Source organism: Crinia signifera, chromosome 7, assembly GCF_055691185.1.
Source record: "Crinia signifera chromosome 7, ASM5569118v1, whole genome shotgun sequence".
NCBI classification, from domain to species: domain Eukaryota; kingdom Metazoa; phylum Chordata; class Amphibia; order Anura; family Myobatrachidae; genus Crinia; species Crinia signifera.
The window spans coordinates 65,755,946-65,777,797 of record NC_139223.1 but is presented as its reverse complement, the minus strand read 5'-3'; the positions used below and the strand labels follow the sequence as shown (position 1 = coordinate 65,777,797).

Sequence of the window (21,852 nt, the reverse complement as noted above, 5' to 3'; positions counted from 1 at the left end):
GCAGAGCGGAGAGGTCAAGCGGGGATATATTTTGAGATAAGCGTATCATATATATTATACATTATCATATAAGAGTATCATGTAATGTATGATAGTTTGACATGTTATACAAACCACCCCCACATCCCAAACGTTGAAAATTTTCTTTTGAAACTGGTTTGCAGATTACACACCAATATAAGACCCCCTCACCCCTGTTATATCTCCACCAACAGTATACACATCTCTGAAACACGGTGGAGTTTGGGGGGGGGGGGGGGGGGCGCCTGTTTTGTCAGTCCTGGTCCCTTCAATTTTTTATGGCAACTCGCCCAGGGCGTATGGGCCTTTACAGTGTCTTTGGCTGTTTTAATTGAAAACACTTTAATGCAGCATGTGGTATGCAGACACAGCCGCAGTTGCGCACACAATGTTGCATATCGTATAGTTCTACTCAGTCTGCTTGTGCGTCCCATTCATACAGTGATGTAAATAAGATTTACATTTAGGGAGGATATTTGGAAGAGGAGGGGACTGAATTCCACAACATTGATGTGATGTGCAGTTCCTGAAAATCACAGATGCCAGCATCAGAAGTTTTCCCTCACAAATCACAGTGGGAATTCAGTGGGAGGATAAGTACCCTGTCAGAATTACCTCCTTTAGAATTCCAGCGTCGGTGACCGCTAGTCATCTATATGAATCTTATCTAAAACCATAATATACAGTATGCAACTATTGTGTCAGAGATAGACAAAGACAATACGTTCTCCTTTCACTAAAAAAAAAAAAAACTGAGAAGTTGAAATAAAAGAAATATCCTTTACATTAGGAACCCAGCAATCAATATCACCTTATAAAGGGAATTCATCACAAACAATGGGTCTCTTGTTTCCAGCGTCAAAGCTGTACAGACAACAGTCCCACAAACAGCTACAAGACCAAGACAGAAAGGAGAGAATCATAGTGATCAACATTTACCCTCAATACTGTGAATATTGCTTCTCCAGAGCTGCATATGAGACAGGAGCGCAGTTAGGTCATCTCTGGCAGTCCTGTATACATTTCTGCTGTTGTCTCTCCACTGACTCCATCCATTAGGATATTGGGAACGTAGTGTCTGTAAATCCCTAAAATGAGAACAAATAGCAGTTTAAATACATAAATAAAGAACTCATTTGTAATTACATAAATTTTAAAGTACATATTCCCCTTCTTGAGGACATAAAATGTGTCAAATATATATAATATTTGTCTATTTATCAAAATCATCCTCCTCACTGTAGGCTTCCAACTTCCTTTGCCATTAAAGCCGATTTCTATCTGAAAATTCAAGTGACAGACCAGCTTGAGGCATTGGCCACTCAATGTGTCCTATGGGACATTTTAACTTTCGGTAGGTATTCAAATGATCGGTTTTCTTGTACATGCTCTCCTCTATTTTAAGATTTAAATTTCCTCAATACATATACTCATATATGATTTTAACAATAATTTGTAGATCTTGGGATCTCTAAAAAGAGCCCTATTTGCACCTTATTTCTTATTCATTGCCTTATTCGGTACGTACTATTGACATTTATGTAAATGTACTGATGTTCATTTTAATTTATTTTTGCCATTTCTACCACCCGCAGTGTAAAAAAAAAACCCTGATGAAGTATTTCTAAAGATGAAACGCATAGGGATATTACATAATCTTGAAAGAAATGAATGGATGTAAATCATGGAATTTGAAGTGAAGACTTTTAATAAAATACAAATTGTATCACCATAAGTTGTACTTATTGTACCTATATCGGTTTCAAATATTGGTGAAAACCAATCAGGTAGTGGAGTACATCAGTGTGCGCTCTCTCTCTCTCTATATATATATATATATATATATATATATATATATATATATATATATATATATATATATATATATATATATACATATATACATACATATATATACATACATACATACACACACACACACACACACGGTAATGCTTGAAAGTTTATGAACCCTCAGGTTCACACAAGACCAACAAGTAGATAAAAGAGAACCGCATTAAACAGATCAGAAAAGAAAAGCCCCATAAGGCTGCATACAAAAATCTATGTGAATTGCAGTGTTGGTGCCGGTTACTTGGATTGACCTCTAAAAGTGGTACAGATAGATCCAAGACATTACTGGTTTTAAATTTCAAATTTTCTTGTTGCATATTCAACAACAATAGCTCAAATTTAAGAACAGACCTTAATTTTCTTTTTTCCTGGATACTGAGAGGACGATCACACGGAGAAACACTGAGGTCACCATCTACAGATTCCGGGTAACTCTGCTTCCGAGATATTGAAGCTTTCAGCTGCCGGCTACTTTTGAGAGTTTCCATGGTTCCATAATTTGAAGGTTTCCGTCTCAACAGGGACTGGTAACTCGGTAATTCATACAAGAATTGATTGGGAGATACATGATCATCTGGGAGGAATACATCTGAAAGAGAAACCAGATTTAAGTCATATAATATCAAAAAAGGACCACAACTTAACTTCCTACACAACACTCGGCCAAAAAAAAAAACACTTCATATGCTGACAATTTTTTACTTGATAATCTCACAATCTACCCTCCGACCCTGATCTGTATTTGTTTTTACCAGGTGATCAGTCTCATGCACACTAAAAATGTAGACAATATATTAAGACTATTGTTAACTATATGTCCATCCATATCGCCTATGTATATGCACTAGATTATTAACAATGCACGCTCCCATGGGTCGTTAGCTATGTCCTCCGTTGTATCCACATGCAGGATGGCTATTGCTAGCTCATGCCATTCTGCGGAATACTCCCCCCACCCCTGCCATCGCTCATTATGCCCGGCATCAGCTAGTGTGAATGCATTTGCTGATGCCAGCTACCCTGCCGGGTCTGTGCTCACAATATCCCACTGGGTGCACATCGTCCAAAGTGTACCTTACTTAAAACACATGAGAACTATCTTGAATGCTAGGGGACTGCAAGTTGCCAGATGTATGTACATGAGTAAATGTGATTTCTAAACATTAGGACAAAACCTGTGCAGTTCTTCAGTGGTGCTTCTAGCCCAATGTGGTCTGTAAGCGAGAACTGATATGCAGACTAGGCCTGTGATAGAAGCACCACTGCACATCTCTCTCTGAGAACACCACTGTCCGGCTCCCCCCACCAGAGTCTGCTTACTGCCCGCCACTCTTCATCCCCAAATCTCATTAGTGTATGGAGCCTATAGAAAGGTTTTTAAAGTCTGTGCAAAAGTGCTAATCTGAGATAGACAGAGGCCAGTGCTGATGTCAAAGACCCTTCTTCTTGCGTTTTTTTTGACAATCTCAGAAAACGGAAGGTTTACACCCCAAAAGCCAGCTTCCTTCCGGATGCTTTCCGTTTACAATCCATGCGCATATTCAGTAGCTAATTAGGCTAACGGTACAGATGTGCAGTCATTTGAGGATCACCAATTTGTGAATTCTCTGGCCCTTTGACAGGAATATTGCTGAACAATAATCACCCATTATCAGGACCGAAAACAACCTTAGCAAACAATGACATTGACACACATGCTTCGCACACTTTACATTTTTGGACAACAACTTAGAGCAGAAATGAAGTCCTTACATTTGCAAACATGTCCTTACTTGTCAGAATTGCCTCAAGGCTAACAATTTATATGTGATAGGGAAATATGTGTGTGCAATTCTCCTCGGTTTTCTAAGAAGTAACGTTTTAAAAGGAACATGTGGGTTTTTCATCACGACTTGAGGCCTGATACACAGGAGAAAACACAGATTTCCGCATGTTTTAAGTAAACGCTCAATCAACTTCCGCTTCCGGCTCTGATGAGGACGGAGCTCCCGCTCTGAGCTCCGCTCACGCCGCCTCAACAAACACAATTAAAAGGCTCCTGGAGCTTCTTCAACCCCGCTGCCCTACCCCACATCTCCCCCCAGACACCCGCTGAACTCCACGAATGGATCGGCAACAAGCACCGCAGCCGTCACAAACGCCGCCGCAGCAGCAACGCTCAGACAAGCGGCGAGGGGCTAACAATATGGAGCCGGACAACGCTGCAGACTCCTCTTATCCTGCACATAAAAAGCAGGCAGCAGAAGGTAACACCCTAGGGGGACACCTGACACATGGGCTGGAGACCGTTACATACCGGGAGGTGGTGGAAGCAATTAACGCCACTATGACACCCCTTCTCACCAGAGCTGTGGATGATATCACTTCCCAGCTACAGAAACTATCTCAGAGGGTCACAGTCGCAGAGAACCAAATAGGCGCAGCCTCACATGACATAGCTTTAATATGTCCACTTGTGTTTTTGCTAACGAAAGAAAACTTTCAGCTTTGGAACAGAGTTGAGGAACTCGAAAACAGGTCACGCAGGAACAACATTAGGCTGGTGGGACTACCCGAATCACTCAAAGGCCCCGCACTAGCCAATTTTGTCCGCAACACCCTACCCTCGCTTCTAGGCATTACATAAGCTTGCACAGACTTAGTTATAGAGAGGGTGCACCGGGTCGGCCCACCACCAACCCCAAACAGACCGCGGCCATGAGTGACTCTTTTTAAATGCCTCAACTATCTGCATAAAGTTGAAATATGGTCTGCTTCACGCAAAATCAAAAATCTCATGTGGGAAGGCCACAAACTATACATCTTTCAAGATTTCTCTGCAGAACTGTCTAAAGCCAGGAAAGCTTTTTCTCCGCTCTGCTCAGCTCTGGCCTCAGAAGGCCGAAAATTTGGGCTCTTATACCCAGCTAAGTTAAGAATATATGATGGCAACACCTTTAAAGATTTTTCAGACCCCGCCAACGAGGCGTTACCTCAAAGAACTTTCCCGCCAAGCTGCAGAAGACATTTCTGACACCCGACCTGATAAACTACACACACAATCCGCTGAAAATACTTATAGTAATCCGTCACACTGAAGCTGAATCCACATCTTCCCCTTACAACGCCCCCCCCCCCACATATTTTCTTATCTTCCCTTTTCAGCCTACTGAAGCTGAATAAGATGCTCACTCACAGTGACTGCTCTAAACAGACATGGCAACTACTTGAGCACTGTGCTTTCATGTGCTGAAGACATTCCACGGACATGCTTCACTTTATTCTGACACTATAACCACTGTCTCCTATTCCAGGCATTGGTCTAATGTTATTTGTATAGAACAACAGTAATAACCATGGTGGGATACTTAAAGATACTGGGTGATACACTCAGACATCTATAGTTTGTCTCATCTAACCCCACCACCCAACCCCCCCCCCCCCCCCCGAAGGCTTCTGATAAGCAGTTATTTCCACCTGTTGAAAATGTTGGGGGTCAAACGTGGCCCTTGTTAGGTACCGGTTAATTCAAATTGACATAACTCTCTGTTAGAGTTAGTTCTCATGTTTATGTTAGGAGGTCACCCCCCAGGTATCTCTACCTGCGGGGCATTAGCACTCTTGTTTTTTTCCTCTTCTCCTTCCTCTTTCTTTTACCTTCAATACTTTCCTCCCTCCCACCTTACCCATTTCCCATCTCCCGAGCCTAGGTGAGAATAACATACGCTCGTCATGGACTAACTCCTTGAATGTCATAATTTCATGCCGACTTGTTTTTGATAGATTTTACTCTAGACTCGTTGTGAATAAGACTTCTGTCCCATTCCAATACTTTACACACCATGATTTCTAATGTAAATATCAGTACTTGGAATGTGGGAGGCGTAAATTCACCTATGAAACGTAGAAAACTGCTGGTATACCTGAATAGGTCCAAAGTGGACATTGCACTTCTTCAGGAAACGCACTTAGTAGCCTCAGAAATTCCCAAACTGCAGATATTAGGCTGGGCAGTTTTGGCTCATTCATGTTTTTCTTCCAGAGCTCGTGGAGTAGTAACAATGGCTAGAAGATCTCTCGCGCTGGAGGTGACCCGCACCGACGCTGACCCAGATGGTAGATATGTAATAGCTGAAGTTGAACACGAAGGTAAACGCTACACTCTAGCTAACATCTATGCACCTCCACCCTACTCCAAACAGCTCTTCCGCACAATGATAGCAGTCCTCACCCCACACATAGACTCAAACCTCATAGTTGGTGGAGACCTCAATATGGTCTCCTCACAGACCCTAGATAAGTCGACAGTCAGACCTTCACCACCTTCACTTCCAAAAATTGGAGTAAATCATCTAATGAAAACTCTGTGTCACGAAATGGGTGTGTGGAATCAGTCGTGACTGGAGTGGTCAGATGGTGGATTGATGGAGTGGTGCGGATCTCAGGAAGAGAGGCGTGACCAGCCGGAGATGGGTTAACACAAACAGGTTTATTGAAGTAACTCATATAACAGATAATGTAACCAGGATCAATACTTCTTGATTGGACAAATAATAACTAGATGCAAGTCTCTGATAAATAACAAGTAACAAAAGATAGCAGTCCTTTGCAAAAATAAACAAAATGGCAGTCCATTCAAAATAAAAAAGATATGTGCCGGTAGTTCTGGGAGGATAAGGCAATGTTCAGGATTTGAGTTTAGAGAAAAGGATACCTGAAGATTGGACGATTGGATGACTGAAGATTGGACGGCTGGATGACTGAAGATTGGATGGCTGGATGACTGAAGATTGGATGGCTGGATGACTGAAGATTGGACGATTGGATGACTGAAGATTGGACGATTGGATGACTGAAGATTGGATGGCTGGGATCAGGATACAGCTGAATGACAGGATTACTGGAAGCTTACAGCAGAGACGTAGCACACAATAGCTGGATGCAGCTTGTAGCAGGCAGGTCAGGAAACTGGTATCAGGACAGGGTAGCGACTTGGCGTTGACACAGGAACAGGTGACGGAGATAACAGAACTGAAATGGCCGACTTGGCATATAACAAATAACTGAAGAAAACCGAGTATAAACACAGGAACTAGATAAGCAGGAACTGGAGCAGGAATTGGACAATTTGTGTACCAGACCGGGAGCGCTGGACCAGCCGGACAGGCAGAGCCTCTGGGAGCTGAACGCTGAAGACTCACGCAGGGATTCCAGGAAGCAGGCTTGAACTGCACAGAGCATCCAGCACATGCAGCAGGAAGACAAGTTGCTGAAGTCAGTTCTGCCTCTGTGAGCAAGATATTTATCCCCCCTGCCTTGTATTGATTGGAGGAAATGACAGAGGGCAATCTGCAATCTGAGGCATGAATCCAGAATACTTCAGTCTGAACTAAACAGGTGAGCCACATGGAACAGGAGAGCAAAGGGTTACAGATGATTCCAGCTTCTGCCAGGATTTCCATCAGGTGCACCAATCAATGAACCAGCAATGCACAGACTGTCTGGCAGCATGAATGGAGACAGAACTGAGTCAGACTGAGACACAGAGCAGAATCACCATTCAGGTAAGCTTGACTAAGCAGATCTGTGACATTACCCCCTCCTTCAGGGTGGACTCCGGACACCTATGCCAGAACCTTCTTTGGAAGGGAGCTCAAGGTTAACGACGATGCTTCTTCTTTTTCTTAGATGAATGCTTTGATTTTTTTGAGGAAGGTGAAGCTTTAGGTTCTGCAAAACAGGCATCAGAGAGCACAGGACCTCCCAGAAAGGGAGTGGCATCATAATCATACTCTGAATTTGAGTCTTGGTCTAAGGTCAGGATTGAAGACCTCTCAGTTGAATTGAAACTCCCTGAAGGACCACTGAGGTAGCATGAAGCGGAAGATCCAATACATATGGTGGGTATTGACGGGGCAGATTGCTTTTCAGAAGATGATCCTGGAGAATTGGACAGTCCAGAGGAACAAACACAATGGGTGGACATGGATGTGTACCCAATTCTAACGTCCATAGATTTGGGCATCAATAGACAATTTTTTGAAACCTTGGAGGTTCTAAGGCATTGTTGAGATGGCGCACAATCTTGGATGGATGGCAAAGAATGGTCGGTTTTGGCCACCGGATGACTTTTAACTGTAGCGGTGGAGGAATTCTTACAGGGAGTCTTTGAACCGAACCTTTCCACTACGGCCTTGGAGAAGGATGTCAGATCTCGAAGTCTGGAGTCGTTAGATTCATAAAGCGGACAAGCCCACTCCAAAGCTTCTCCTTTAAATGACAAAAACAGGTAACTGACGATGTTGGCTAGCGTGAGACCAGATGAAGGTTCGGTTTCCAATACAGACAAATATTGGTTCACCAGGGCTTCATAATGGACAAGATCCCCATCAAAATAGATGGGCGAATATTCTCTGCTTGAATCTTGAAATGGTTTTGATGGAATTGGGGCTTTGGAAGGCTTCAGCTGATCAAGAATCTTGGACTTTTTAGGAAAAACTGGAACCACGGAAGCCTCAGACACGGCGGGCACATTGAGTGTTTTGTGCATGGCAGACCCCTCGGATGCCTTGGGCAAGGCAGTCTGCACTGGAATAACTGGAACAACCTCAGGCCCGGAGGCCAGGGCAGGTGTGTCCTCAGGCCCGGAGGCCAGGGCAGGTGTGTCCTCAGGCCCGGAGGCCAGGGCAGGTGTGTCCTCAGGCCCGGAGGCCAGGGCAGGTGTGTCCTCAGGCCCGGAGGCCAGGGCAGGTGTGTCCTCAGGCCCGGAGGCCAGGGCAGGTGTGTCCTTAGGCCCGGAGGCCAGGGCAGGTGTGTCCTCAGGCCCGGAGGCCAGGGCAGAAGTGTCCTCAGGCCCGGAGGCCAGGGCAGAAGTGTCCTCAGGCCCAGAGGCCAGGGCAGAAGTGTCCTCAGGCCCGGAGGCTAGGGCCAACATATCAGACTCTTCTCCTAGGTCCTTGGTACACAAGACCCCCTCCAGGAGCAGGACACTCTGATTCACCGCCACTTGGGACTGGACACAGAAAACCTCCTCCTGGGGCTGGAGACTGAGAGCCCCCTCCTGGGGCTGGAGACAGAGAGCCCCCTCCTGGGGCTGGAGACTGAGAGCCCCCTCCTGGGGCTGGAGACAGAGAGCCCCCTCCTGGGGCTGGAGACAGAGAGCCCCCTCCTGGGGCTGGAGACAGAGAGCCCCCTCCTGGGGCTGGAGACAGAGAGCCCCCTCCTGGGGCTGGAGACAGAGAGCCCCCTCCTGGGGCTGGAGACAGAGAGCCCCCTCCTGGGGCTGGAGACAGAGAGCCCCCTCCTGGGGCTGGAGACAGAGAGCCCCCTCCTGGGGCTGGAGACAGAGAGCCCCCTCCTGGGGCTGGAGACAGAGAGCCCCCTCCTGGGGCTGGAGACAGAGAGCCCCCTCCTGGGGCTGGAGACAGAGAGCCCCCTCCTGGGGCTGGAGACAGGATACTCGTTCTGAATCTTTAGCACAAGATACCTCTGCTGGGGCTGCGGTATTGGACAACCCTCCTGAGGTTGATGAGACGGACACATGCTTTTGGGCAGAAAATCCTGAGACACCACCTCCAGTAATGGATACAGGAACCTTCCCAGGAGCTCTGTGGACAGCAGTAAAACCGTGTTTGGCCAAGATGATCTTTGTTCTAGGGCCCCAAGTATTAACTCGGGTTTCTTTCTGAGCTGTAACGGGAGGAATCTCCCCATTTCTGGGCTGACGGAGAGAACAATCTTCTATGAAATGGTCTGAACCACCACAATAGAAGCACAGGTCTAGCTGCCTGCACCGCTGACATTCCTCCTCAGACAACTGGGCTCGTGGTCTGCTTTGTGGTATGTCCTTACAAGGCTTATGAGAGGACTTCTCAGGAGTACTTGGAAGTGTAGTGGAAGTTCCTTTGAGCACAGTTCCACTGGAAAGGGGTACCAAAGAACTGTCCAATATGGCGGAGACTACAGAAAAATTTTTAGATGGTAATTCCTGTAGTTGATTCAGTAACTGGTGTAAAACCTTTAATGTCTCTGATTCTGGCTCTTTAAAGGTCCAAGCAGAACCAGATTCCAGATGGCAAAGTAACGGACTTATGACAGACCCACTGTCCGCAGAAGCCTCATCGTCCTCCTTTGGAGTAGCCAGGTAGTCAGGGGGTAGAGGTGAAGAGGCCAAATGACATGCGGCTGCAGATGTGACACGTGAGGATTCATTAGCCGGCAAGGATTGCTGCAGCTTGCAAGAACAACCAGATAAGTCTTGCCAGAACTTTGTGAGTAAGAACTGAAGATCAATCTGTCTCTCCATGCTGGTACTGTGATCTAGACAACCCACACTTCTCACACTCGGATCACTGACCAAGTCCATGTGACTTCAGCAAACTGTCACGAAATGGGTGTGTGGAATCAGTCGTGACTGGAGTGGTCAGATGGTGGATTGATGGAGTGGTGCGGATCTCAGGAAGAGAGGCGTGACCAGCCGGAGATGGGTAAACACAAACAGGTTTATTGAAGGAACTCATATAACAGATAATGTAACCAGGATCAATACTTCTTGATTGGACAAATAATAACTAGATGCAAGTCTCTGATAAATAACAAGTAACAAAAGATAGCAGTCCTTTGCAAAAATAAACAAGATGGCAGTCCATTCAAAATAAACAAGATATGTGCCGGTAGTTCTGGGAGGATAAGGCAATGTTCAGGATTTGAGTTTAGAGAAAAGGATACCTGAAGATTGGACGATTGGCTGACTGAAGATTGGACGATTGGATGACTGAAGATTGGACGATTGGATGACTGAAGATTGGATGGCTGGATGACTGAAGATTGGATGGCTGGATGACTGAAGATTGGACGATTGGATGACTGAAGATTGGACAATTGGATGAGTTAAGATTGGATGGCTGGGATCAGGATACAGCTGAATGACAGGATTACTGGAAGCTTACAGCAGAGATGTAGCACACAATAGCTGGATGCAGCTTGTAGCAGGCAGGTCAGGAAACTGGTATCAGGACAGGGTAGCGACTTGGCGTTGACACAGGAACAGGTGACGGAGATAACAGAACTGAAATGGCCGACTTGGCATATAACAAATAACTGAAGAAAACCGAGTATAAACACAAGAACTAGATGAGCAGGAATTGGACAATTTGTGTACCAGACCGGGAGCGCTGGACCAGCCGGACAGGCAGAGCCTCTGGGAGCTGAACGCTGAAGACTCACGCAGGGATTCCAGGAAGCAGGCTTGAACTGCACAGAGCATCCAGCACATGCAGCAGGAAGACACGTTGCTGAAGTCAGTTCTGCCTCTGTGAGCAAGATATTTATCCCCCCTGCCTTGTATTGATTGGAGGAAATGACAGAGGGCAATCTGCAATCTGAGGCATGAATCCAGAATACTTCAGTCTGAACTAAACAGGTGAGCCACATGGAACAGGAGAGCAAAGGGTTACAGGTGATTCCAGCTTCTGCCAGGATTTCCATCAGGTGCACCAATCAATGAACCAGCAATGCACAGACTGTCTGGCAGCATGAATGGAGACAGGACTGAGTCAGACTGAGGCCCCATACACACCAGAACGACCAGGATCGTCTAACGATCGGCTACCGATTTGGCGTGCACTTTCCTGGTGCGCTCTCCCGCTGCCGGTAAACGACTAGGGAACGATCATGTTCCCTGGTGCACACGATTAGCTAACGATCCGACATCGGTAACGATGGTCGTACGACCGTCGGATGTGCGGATCGTTAGTAAATCGCGAGTACAGTGGTACAGTCGTTTTTAAAATGTTAATAAGGGGCAGGGCTAGCATAGTGGGGCAAGGGGGAAGGAAAAAAGAAAACAAAGAATATGGGCTGGGCTAGCAGAGGGGGTACAAAGACTAGGGGCCATTTTGCAGGACCTTATTTCTGCTTTGTGACTAGTGAGGCTTGGTGTATACCTGCTGAACGCTGCACATTGCTATTTTTGGCTGCTTTGTTTTTGCTTTGCACTACAAAGTTTGCTTTTTGCTTTTCCCATACTGCTATTTGCGTTATGGATTCTGCCCAGCAAGATTTCCTGCTTTCCTACGCTGTGCTCAGGGTGAGGAGGATGAGGGCCCAGCGCAGGAAGGCTCGATCTTGCTGGACCAAGCAGTGGCTCCTGGGCCGACAGGCGCGGTCTCATATGCCCCTGCTGATGGAGATTCGCGAGAATAATCCCCAGGATTATCGGAATTTCCTTCGCATGGACGATGAGACCTTCCAGGAGCTGCTGCGTCTGGTCACCCCCCACATCCAGAAGCAGGATACCAAGTACCGGATGGCTATCCCTGCTGAGGACCGGCTGGTGGTGACCCTCCGTTTCTTGGCTACAGGACGATCGCTGGCGGACCTAAAGTTTGGATCCATCATTTCCCCGCAAGCGTTGGGACTCATCATCCCGGAGACCTGTAAAGCCATCGTGAAGGTCCTGCAGCATCAGTATTGCAAGGTAAGTAAAAATGTACTAGACACGTGTAGTGAAAATAACTGTTTTTTTATTAAATAAGTAAAAGACTGCAATATTTTTTTACAAATGTACTGAGGTAGAGACAATTTTTTGTTGTAGAAATATAAAAAAGGTACAAAAACAGTATTGCTACTATTACAGCTCTGTCCTGGCATGAGGTAGAGAAAAGTAAATTTTTTTGAAAAAAATGCACTTTTTGGCTACATCACGTGTTGCATAGTGCAGATGCAATGGTCCCGGCACCATTGATGTGCACTATGCACCACGTGAAGCTTTGAGGCATCTGCAATGCTGCACCCTGCATGCAGCAATGGTGACATCACGAATAAAATATTAGCAAAGTGCCCAAAAAAGTATAATACTGAACATACAACCAAACAGAAGTCACCTTGCCATGCGGTCACAGGTAGCATTGCAGATGCTGCATGTAGCACAGATCATAAAAACACCCTCATGCATCTGTGGTGCATAGAACAGAAGCAATAGTCCCGGCCCCATTGCTCTGAACTATGCACCACAGCTGCAGGAAGGTGTTTTCAGTATTTGTGCAACAAGCAGCATCTGCAATACTGCACCCTGCATGCAGCAATGGTGACATCACAGATAAAATATTAGCAAAGTGCCCAAAAAAGTATAATACTGAACATACAACCAAACAGAAGTCACCTTGCCATGCGGTCACAGGTAGCATTGCAGATGCTGCATGTAGCACAGATCATAAAAACACCCTCATGCATCTGTGGTGCATAGAACAGAAGCAATAGTCCCGGCCCCATTGCTCTGAACTATGCACCACAGCTGCAGGAAGGTGTTTTCAGTATTTGTGCAACAAGCAGCATCTGCAATACTGCACCCTGCATGCAGCAATGGTGACATCACAGATAAAATATTAGCAAAGTGCCCAAAAAAGTATAATACTGAACATACAACCAAACAGAAGTCACCTTGCCATGCGGTCACAGGTAGCATTGCAGATGCTGCATGTAGCACAGATCATAAAAACACCCTCATGCATCTGTGGTGCATAGAACAGAAGCAATAGTCCCGGCCCCATTGCTCTGAACTATGCACCACAGCTGCAGGAAGGTGTTTTCAGTATTTGTGCAACAAGCAGCATCTGCAATACTGCACCCTGCATGCAGCAATGGTGACATCACAGATAAAATATTAGCAAAGTGCCCAAAAAAGTATAATACTGAACATACAACCAAACAGAAGTCACCTTGCCATGCGGTCACAGGTAGCATTGCAGATGCTGCATGTAGCACAGATCATAAAAACACCCTCATGCATCTGTGGTGCATAGAACAGAAGCAATAGTCCCGGCCCCATTGCTCTGAACTATGCACCACAGCTGCAGGAAGGTGTTTTCAGTATTTGTGCAACAAGCAGCATCTGCAATACTGCACCCTGCATGCAGCAATGGTGACATCACAGATAAAATATAAGCAAAGTGCCCAAAAAAGTATAATACTGAACATACAGCCAAACAAGAAGCTGCAACATGCAGCATCAGAAAAAATGCATAGCATCTTACGACAAATCCTGTAATAAAACAGGGGTGTCATCAGTCCCCGTACCCTCTTCCAGCAATGAAGAGTACAGATGGGTGTAGCGAGGAGGTGTGGTTGATATGCTAGAGGATTGTCCGCTAGTTGGTGTTGTTTCCTGCAACGAGGCAGGGATGGGCGATGTTAATTCGGTACTGGTGGATGGTGTATCTTCCCACGGTACAAGGCCGGCCAAATGCGTCTGAAATGACAAACGGCGAATGCGACCCATAAACACCAGCTCACTGCAGACACGTTCAAAAGCCATCTGTTGTGCGGGTTCCAATTGGCGTAAGCTCTCTGCCACATATTTCCCATATGTGTCAAAACGGTCTGGGGGCCTACGCAGCACCTCTTCAGCTCGCTGTAGCAATTCATCCTCTGGTTCATGGACCGGCTTACATCTTTTTTTTTTTCTTTTTTGGGTCGTTACCGGCGGTGTGGGTGTTTCTGGCACTCCGCTAAATGTACCTGAGGATACAGGGCCAGACTGTTCCAGGGGTGGGTTTGTGCAGATCTCTTTTTCTGTACTTGTGGTCTGTTGAAAAAAAAACACAAAGACATGTCAAACTAATGTTTTTTTTCTATTTCTTTTTCTCCCAGTTCCCCAACACCGTGCAAGAGTGGAAAGATATTGCTGCGGAATTTGAGGACACTTGGAATTTCCCTAATTGTGGAGGAGCTATTGACGGCAAACACGTGCGCATCAACCAGCCACCCCACAGTGGATCTTATTACTTTAATTATAAAGGGTACTTCAGCATAGTGCTGATGGCTGTGGTGAATGCCAATTATGAATTTATTTTTCTGGATGTCGGCAGGAATGGGCGAGCCTCAGATGGTGGAACTTTGAAGGACACAAAGTTCTACCACAGGCTCGTCTCCAACAGCATGCACTTGCCGACAGTCCAGGAAACCAAACATGGTCTGAATTTTGTGTTCGTGGCGGATGAGGCATTTGGACTTCATGAACACATCATGAAGCCATATGCCAAAAGGGGACTAGACCACGACAAAAGGGTCTTCAATTACAGGCTGTCCAGGGCACGGCGGCTTGTGGAAAGTGCGTTCGGTATCATGGCTAGCCGATTTCGCATTTTCCACATGGCCATAAACCTGCGCCTGGACAAAATAGATTGGGCCGTCATGGCGTGCTGTGTCCTGCACAATTTGTTGCGCCGGAAAGAAAGGCCCAATCGCCAAAGTGGACCAGCGCCTGATGAGGACCCAGAAGAGCCAAGGGAAGTAGCCCCAATCTCATCCCTGCAAACGCCGGCACTGCAGTATCGAGGGAGTGCGCGTGCCAAACAGGTCAGGGATGAGTACAAGGCCTACTTCAATGGAGTGGGTGCTGTCCCTTGGCAGGAGGACCACATATAATTGGCCGGCAAATGAATTTAAAGTGGAGACAAAAAACTGAAAAAACTTGTGTAATCAGTGGGATGGTACTTACCGATAAGGCCTGTGAACTTTCATCCTGTACTGGCACCACGTCATCTGTTTCGCTCTCTACCATGAGGCAAAGCCCCGTCCTTGGTAACTCCTGGCTCAAGGTGAAGCAAATCAGGTCGTAGTACCAAAGGGACGTTTCATAGACATCTGCTGCTCCTGCCCCTGATTTTTTGGACGCCTGTATCTTTTTGTGTTCCTTGAGGAACACAGTCCGCAGGTTTTGGATTTTCTTTTTGACCCATTCGGAGTTGGCATCTGGGTTGTGACTGCGGCTGAACTGGACAAGGTCCTCCAGGGCTTGACTGCGCTTTACTTTATTGCTGTAGTCCTTTGATTTGGTTTTCCAAAGGCACTCATGTTCCCTGTATTGTTCGATGAATGCCTCAATGAACTCTCTTTCTTTTTGTATGGCTTGTGACATGTCTGCCCAAAAAAAAAATATTTAACAATAAATATACATTCACACAATGAAGGAAAATTAAATGTATTATTATTTCTTAAAAGGACATTAGGAAGACAGTACAGTTGGGGTGGGCTGCTGTGTCCTAATTAGCAGGCCAGTGGATACACAGTACAGGTGGGGTGGGCTGCTGTGTCCTAATTAGCAGGCCAGTGGATACACAGTACAGGTGGGGTGGGCTGCTGTGTCCTAATTAGCAGGCCAGTGGATACACAGTACAGGTGGGGTGGGCTGCTGTGTCCTAATTAGCAGGCCAGTGGATACACATTACAGGTGGGGTGGCCTGCGGCGGCCTGTTTACATTGCTGCGCCTGGCACACTGTGCAACCTGCGGTGGGGCACCATTGGTGGACAGTGGGGACACATACAGGTGGGGTGGGCTGTGCTGTGACCAACAAACAGTGGTGGGCAGTGGGGACACATTACAGGTGGGCACCATTGGTGGACAGTGGGGAAGGGCTTTTGTAGAGGGCTGCGTGCAGTTCACATACCTGTTTTTTGTTTTGGCAGCTTCCCACGCCGAGAACCTCCGTAGCTGTGCTGTCTGCGGCATCCACGAGGCAAAATGGCTGCGGTGGGAGTGTCTTTATAAACAAGCCGGATTGGAACGACGGTCCGTACGACGGGAGCACACACAATGTGCTTCAGATGTGCATACAATCAGCACCCGACCTGCGGTCGGATTGGAGATTCTGCTGCAGGAGGCAAAATCTCCAATGCGACACACGACGTGACGGGAGCGCGCATCCCGTCGCAAACGATCCTGATTGTGAGTGAAAAACGAACGATTGACCCACAATGCATGCACAACCGTCGTTACAACGGTCGAAATTAGCCCTAATCGTGAGCTAATCTTTCTGGTGTGTATGGGGCCTTAGACACAGAGCAGATCTGTGACACTCTGTGTCTGATAGATGTGTGGAGATCACAACACCCCACGGACAAAGAATACATATGCCTGTCCGCCGCGCATGGCTCCCTCTCTCGTATAGACTTTCTTTTAGTCTCCAAACCGGTTTTATCGCAGGTCGCCACTCCACAATAAATGTTCGTAAAGTTATAGCAGCCCTAGCCCATAAAGACCCATCTTCTAAACCTGATAACGCCTTTATCCTATCCCTAGATGCCGAAAAGGCATTCGACCTGATAGAATGGCCTCATCTGTATCATACCCTTCATCGCTTTGGTTTCCCTGAACAATTTATCAGAACACTTAACACTCTTTATACAAACTCTAACTCCCAGATATCCTGCAATGGCCTTTTGCCTGACCCCTTCCCAATAGGCAGAGGTACAAGACAAGGCTGTCCCTTATCCCCTCTATTGTTTGCTATTGCACTAGAACCCCTGGCCATGGCACTCCGTCTCTCACCTTTATATAAAGGAATACCCATTGGTAAGAAGGAACTTAAAGTCTCACTATTTGCGGACGACATGCTCCTGTTCATTTCAGACCCTCTCCCATCTATCCAAGAGATTCTCAGACTTATCACTGAATTTGGCCAAACGGCAGGTTACAAAATAAACCCTTCAAAATCAGAACTTCTTCCCATCCACTCGTCGGCAACTCTGACCCCGGCACTGACTGCACTCCCCTTCAAAATTACTACCTCCCAATTCAAATATCTAGGAATACAAGTCCCTGCTGACATAAACAAGATATACGCCCTAAACTTCAAAGAGACCATATCAAAACTCATACGTAAAATCCAAGGTTGGCACGATCTCCCTCTCTCCACATTAGGAAGGATAGCTGTAATAAAGTCTATAATTTTCCCTAAAATCCTATACATTATGCAACTTCTTCCTTTCAAACTATCCCCAAAAGATGAGAAACGTCTTAAGAAAGCCATTACCCACTTTATATGGCATGGCAAGAAGCCTAAAATTGCACACTCCAAGCTGGTAATGGATAAGTATAACGGAGGTGCGGGAGCCCCCGACTTCAAATCTTACTTAATATCCATTTTAGCAAGATGTGCTGCAGACTGGATCCTGGGCAAAAGTACATATACAGATAATCCTCTAGAATTGGAAATCTTTCAACCCTACTCACCTAACGCTCTCTTACATTCAAAAAAATCCCTCATTCCTCCTCATATATTAAACCACCCCCTATTCCATGATACATACACCGCCTGGATTAAACTCCACAAATGCTTATCTAGTGATCATTCCTCCTCACGCTATGTTACACTATGGGGCAACCCTTCATTCCCTCCTTCCCTTTCAAACGCTCTCTTCCTGCAGTGGAAGGCGAGGGGGCTGTGCGCGGCGAACCAGATGTTCGACCCAGGCGGCACTCTACTTACCTACTCAACACTGAAATCCAATTTTTATCTACCAAACACATTTTTTTATGTTCCTCCAGGCGCGCCACTATGTGAACTCACTCCATTTAGGCTCTCAGATTCCTAATCCTGCATCCCCTGTGGCAAGACTACTCCAAAAATGGTCCACAAAACCATGCAAACTGAAACATGTCTATGATCTTATAGTAAACATCCCTTCCAAACAATACCTCAAAAAGCTTACACAAACTTGGACTACAGATATCCCATCGATCACCTCTACTGATATGCTAATACACAACTTCACTACATCCATGAAAACTTTAGGTTCAGCATACCTACAGGAGGTTCACTTAAAGACCATACATAGAGCATACATGTCTCCATCCACAAGGTCACACTTCGACCCAGCAGTCGGTGCGGCATGCCAAAGGTGCGGGAGATCTCGGGCAGACTTCTATCACTGCATGTAGGATTGTCCTAAAATATGTCGCTTCTGGAATAAGGTATATCTATTTATCAATTCCAATTTGTCCTTAAAGCCTTCTCCGCTGGCTAGCCTGTGTTTGAATTTCTGTGAATGGGCCAACATCCCTGCCTCCAAGGCTCTATATCAGCGGTGGCCAACCCGCGGCTCGCCGAGCTGTAAACTGCGGCTCCAGCCTCCCGTCTGCAAAGCGGGGTTTTGAATTTGGCGCCAATTCGACTGCCAAATTCAAAACGCCACATCGGCGGCCAATAGGAAACGACCGCGGCGAGCCATCAGCGCTCGCCGCGCCGTTTCCGCTCTGCCCCCGGCGTCTGACATCAGACGCCAGCGGGAGGGCGAAAAGTCTTCTCCACGCCGGCGGAGCGCAGGAGCGCTCCTGAAGACGCGAGAAGCCGCCGGAGGATGGCGCAGAAGACGGCGGCGGGGAGAAGAGTTCCGGCGTCGCTGAAGAGGCCAGAAGACGCCGGGATCAAGACAGAAGATCTCCGGCGCCTTCTGCAAGAAAAAAGAAGATGGCTCCTGGAGAGGCCAGCGGGGGTGGGAAGCAAAAGAGCTGACGAAGCTACCCCCAGCGGCCTCTCCCAACACCAGGTAGGGGCCTTTGGCCTCCTACCCTCCATCCACCCTAGACCACCGGGTGTCGGGCACTAGGCCCGTGGGCAAATTCAGGCCCTTCTGGCCTGTGTGCGCATTAGTCGGGCCCTCTTGGCCCGTGGCTCATTTATTTGTTGGGCCCTCCTGGCCCTCTAGGTGGGCCCTTTAGTTAGGAAGCTGAGCCCTCCAGCATAGGTGTTGCACTGTGGGCAACACCTGTGCTGGAGGGCCCAGCTTCCTAACTGTGGGGTCATATGATGTTTGGCACTGTGGGGGGGCATATGTTTGGCACTTTGAGGGGCATGTGATGTTTGGCACTGTGGGGGGCATATGATGTTTGGCACTGTGGGGGGCATATGATGTTTGGCACTTTGCGGGGCATGTGATGTTTGGCACTTTGAGGGGCATGTGATGTTTGGCACTGTGGGGGGCATGTGATGTTTGGCACTGTGGGGGGCATGTGATGTTTGGCACTGTGGGGGGCATATGATGTTTGGCACTGTGGGGGGCATATGATGTTTGGCACTGTGGTGGGCATATCTGGCACTGGGGGCATAAAGTTTTGTCATGTGGCCACTCTCCTTGTGTCATATGACCACGCCCCTGACCACTCCCCCGATCACACCCCTTTTTGGCTGACCGGTTGGCCACCCCTGCTCTATATCCTATGTTTACTATGCTATTCACTATAGCAAAAAAACTTATACTAAAACACTGGATAGTGAAGACGGCTCCATCGGCTCTCCAACTTCACAAAATGATGCTACAACATTTATATTTTGATAGGAAACATATGCTACAAAGGTTGCCCACACCTACGCACTCCTTTGACAAAAAATGGAACCCATATATATATCAACTCTAAGTACAGACCTGAAAAACAGAGTTTTGGAATCCTTTGATGTATCAAATTGGTCTACTTTGGCGCATACATAGACCTAAGACACCAGACACCCACACTATCAGGGGTATCTAATAACTATGTTACTCCCTCCACACCCCCTCCTCAGTCTCATTCACCCCCCCCCAATGAGATACCCGGTTGCTCCATTCCCTCTCTGGAGGCTAATAATGTACCCTATACTAGCCTGTCATATTTTTACAACCCTGCATGACGAACTGCCTCCTAACATTATATCGTTAAAGCATTATGGTGTTGACATGTTGAAATGTGGTCCTTTTAACGGTTTGTGCTAAAAATGTTAAACTCCCGACATGGGATAAGAACTTTTTGGTAACTTATTGATACTTACACAATGGGTCTAAGATACATTAGCTGCAAGTAGAAAAATCTAAGTCACAGCAGAATTTTGATGTTGTTTACTCTTGTTTTACTTTTTTTCCCAGGGCCCTAATTCTTCCCATGTGAAGGAGGTCTGGGATTGTAAAGAGTTACCCAGAAGGATCCCTCAGCCTCCTCCTCACTGCACAACCTTAAGCTGTGACACATGCACAAACCCAGAGGTGTTAAATATAACTGCTACTGAAGCATACCTGCCAACTTTATGAATATCAGAATAGGGACACTCGCACGGCCAAGCCACGTGAGCTCCCGAAAAGGGGAGTGGTATATGTAAATGAAGGGTGTGGCTTATGTAAATTAGCCCACGCCCCCATTTTCGGACGTGAATAGATGCTGTGCGCATGTGCACAGAGTTTATTCTGTCAGATTGGGGGGGGACGACGACGACGACACACTGCCGGCCGTGGGAGGGATGCGGGAATGTCCCCAAAAACCGGGATGTTCCCGAGTTTAGCGGGACAGTTGGGAGGTATGCTGAAGTAGCAGTGTTAATGATAGCATGGTCAGCTGATTTTTCAGGGGTGTGGATTATTCATACCGGTCTACTTTTTCCTCTCCAGGAGAAGCCCGGAGAGGAGTGAAAGGGGGCGGGACGAGGCTACATGTTGGGGGTGGGGCGAGTCATGACAAAGAGCCGTGTTAATTTGTGGGTCAGCGGACTGGGGGAGGGGCTAAAATGATGCAATTTGCGTCATTTTAGCCCCAACCATCCCCGCAAAATTTGGGATTTTATACAGCAGGGAAGAGGTGGGGAGTGGGGGCTGCGGCAGTAATGTGGGAGACTTGCTCACCTTCTGGGCTGGGAGGGGGATCCGATTTGTGGGATCCTCCCAGCCATTCCGGGAAGGTAGGCAAGTATGGGATTATTAGATTGACAAAACTTGATATGGGAAAAGTCAACAAGGGAAAGGTGAAAAAGGTCAACATGAAAAAGGTAGAAAAATGATAAGGTCAACATGTGGGGGGAATTTTTAACAAAAAAAATTGATGTCAATATCGACAATTAGTGTAACGCATACCCTCGCCATGCTTTGGGCCTTTTGCATCTCTTTTACATTTCTCAATTGTTGTCCATGTGGTTAGTAAAATATGAAAGTCCAAAAAAATTTAAATAAAAGATTGTGAAAAACTCACATCAACATTTTCATGTGTCTGTACCTTTTTCCATGTTGACTTTTTACCATATCCACATATTGCATGTTGACCTTTTGGGGTAGATCTATTAAATGTTTATCTAATCACAGTAGATATATCAACTGGAACCAGCTTTTCAGAGCAGATTACTTGCTCTGGTAATTACGTATTCTCTGCTAATACTTGCTCCCCCCCCCTTACCAATGATGTGGATTAGCAGCACGAGATG

General features: G+C 46.6%; 1 protein-coding gene across 1 annotated transcript in view; it reads right to left on the bottom strand.

The window, feature by feature from the left end:
• TMC7 (transmembrane channel like 7) overlaps window positions 1–21,852 on the bottom strand; it is a 74,714-nt gene that overhangs the window by 37,375 nt on the left and 15,487 nt on the right. The window contains exons 2-3 of the mRNA XM_083153273.1: window positions 2,227–2,464; window positions 961–1,109 (exon numbers count right to left, since the gene is read on the bottom strand). Of these exons, the coding sequence (XP_083009399.1) occupies window positions 961–1,109; window positions 2,227–2,464 (387 nt within the window). The remainder of the gene's footprint in view (window positions 1–960; window positions 1,110–2,226; window positions 2,465–21,852) is intronic.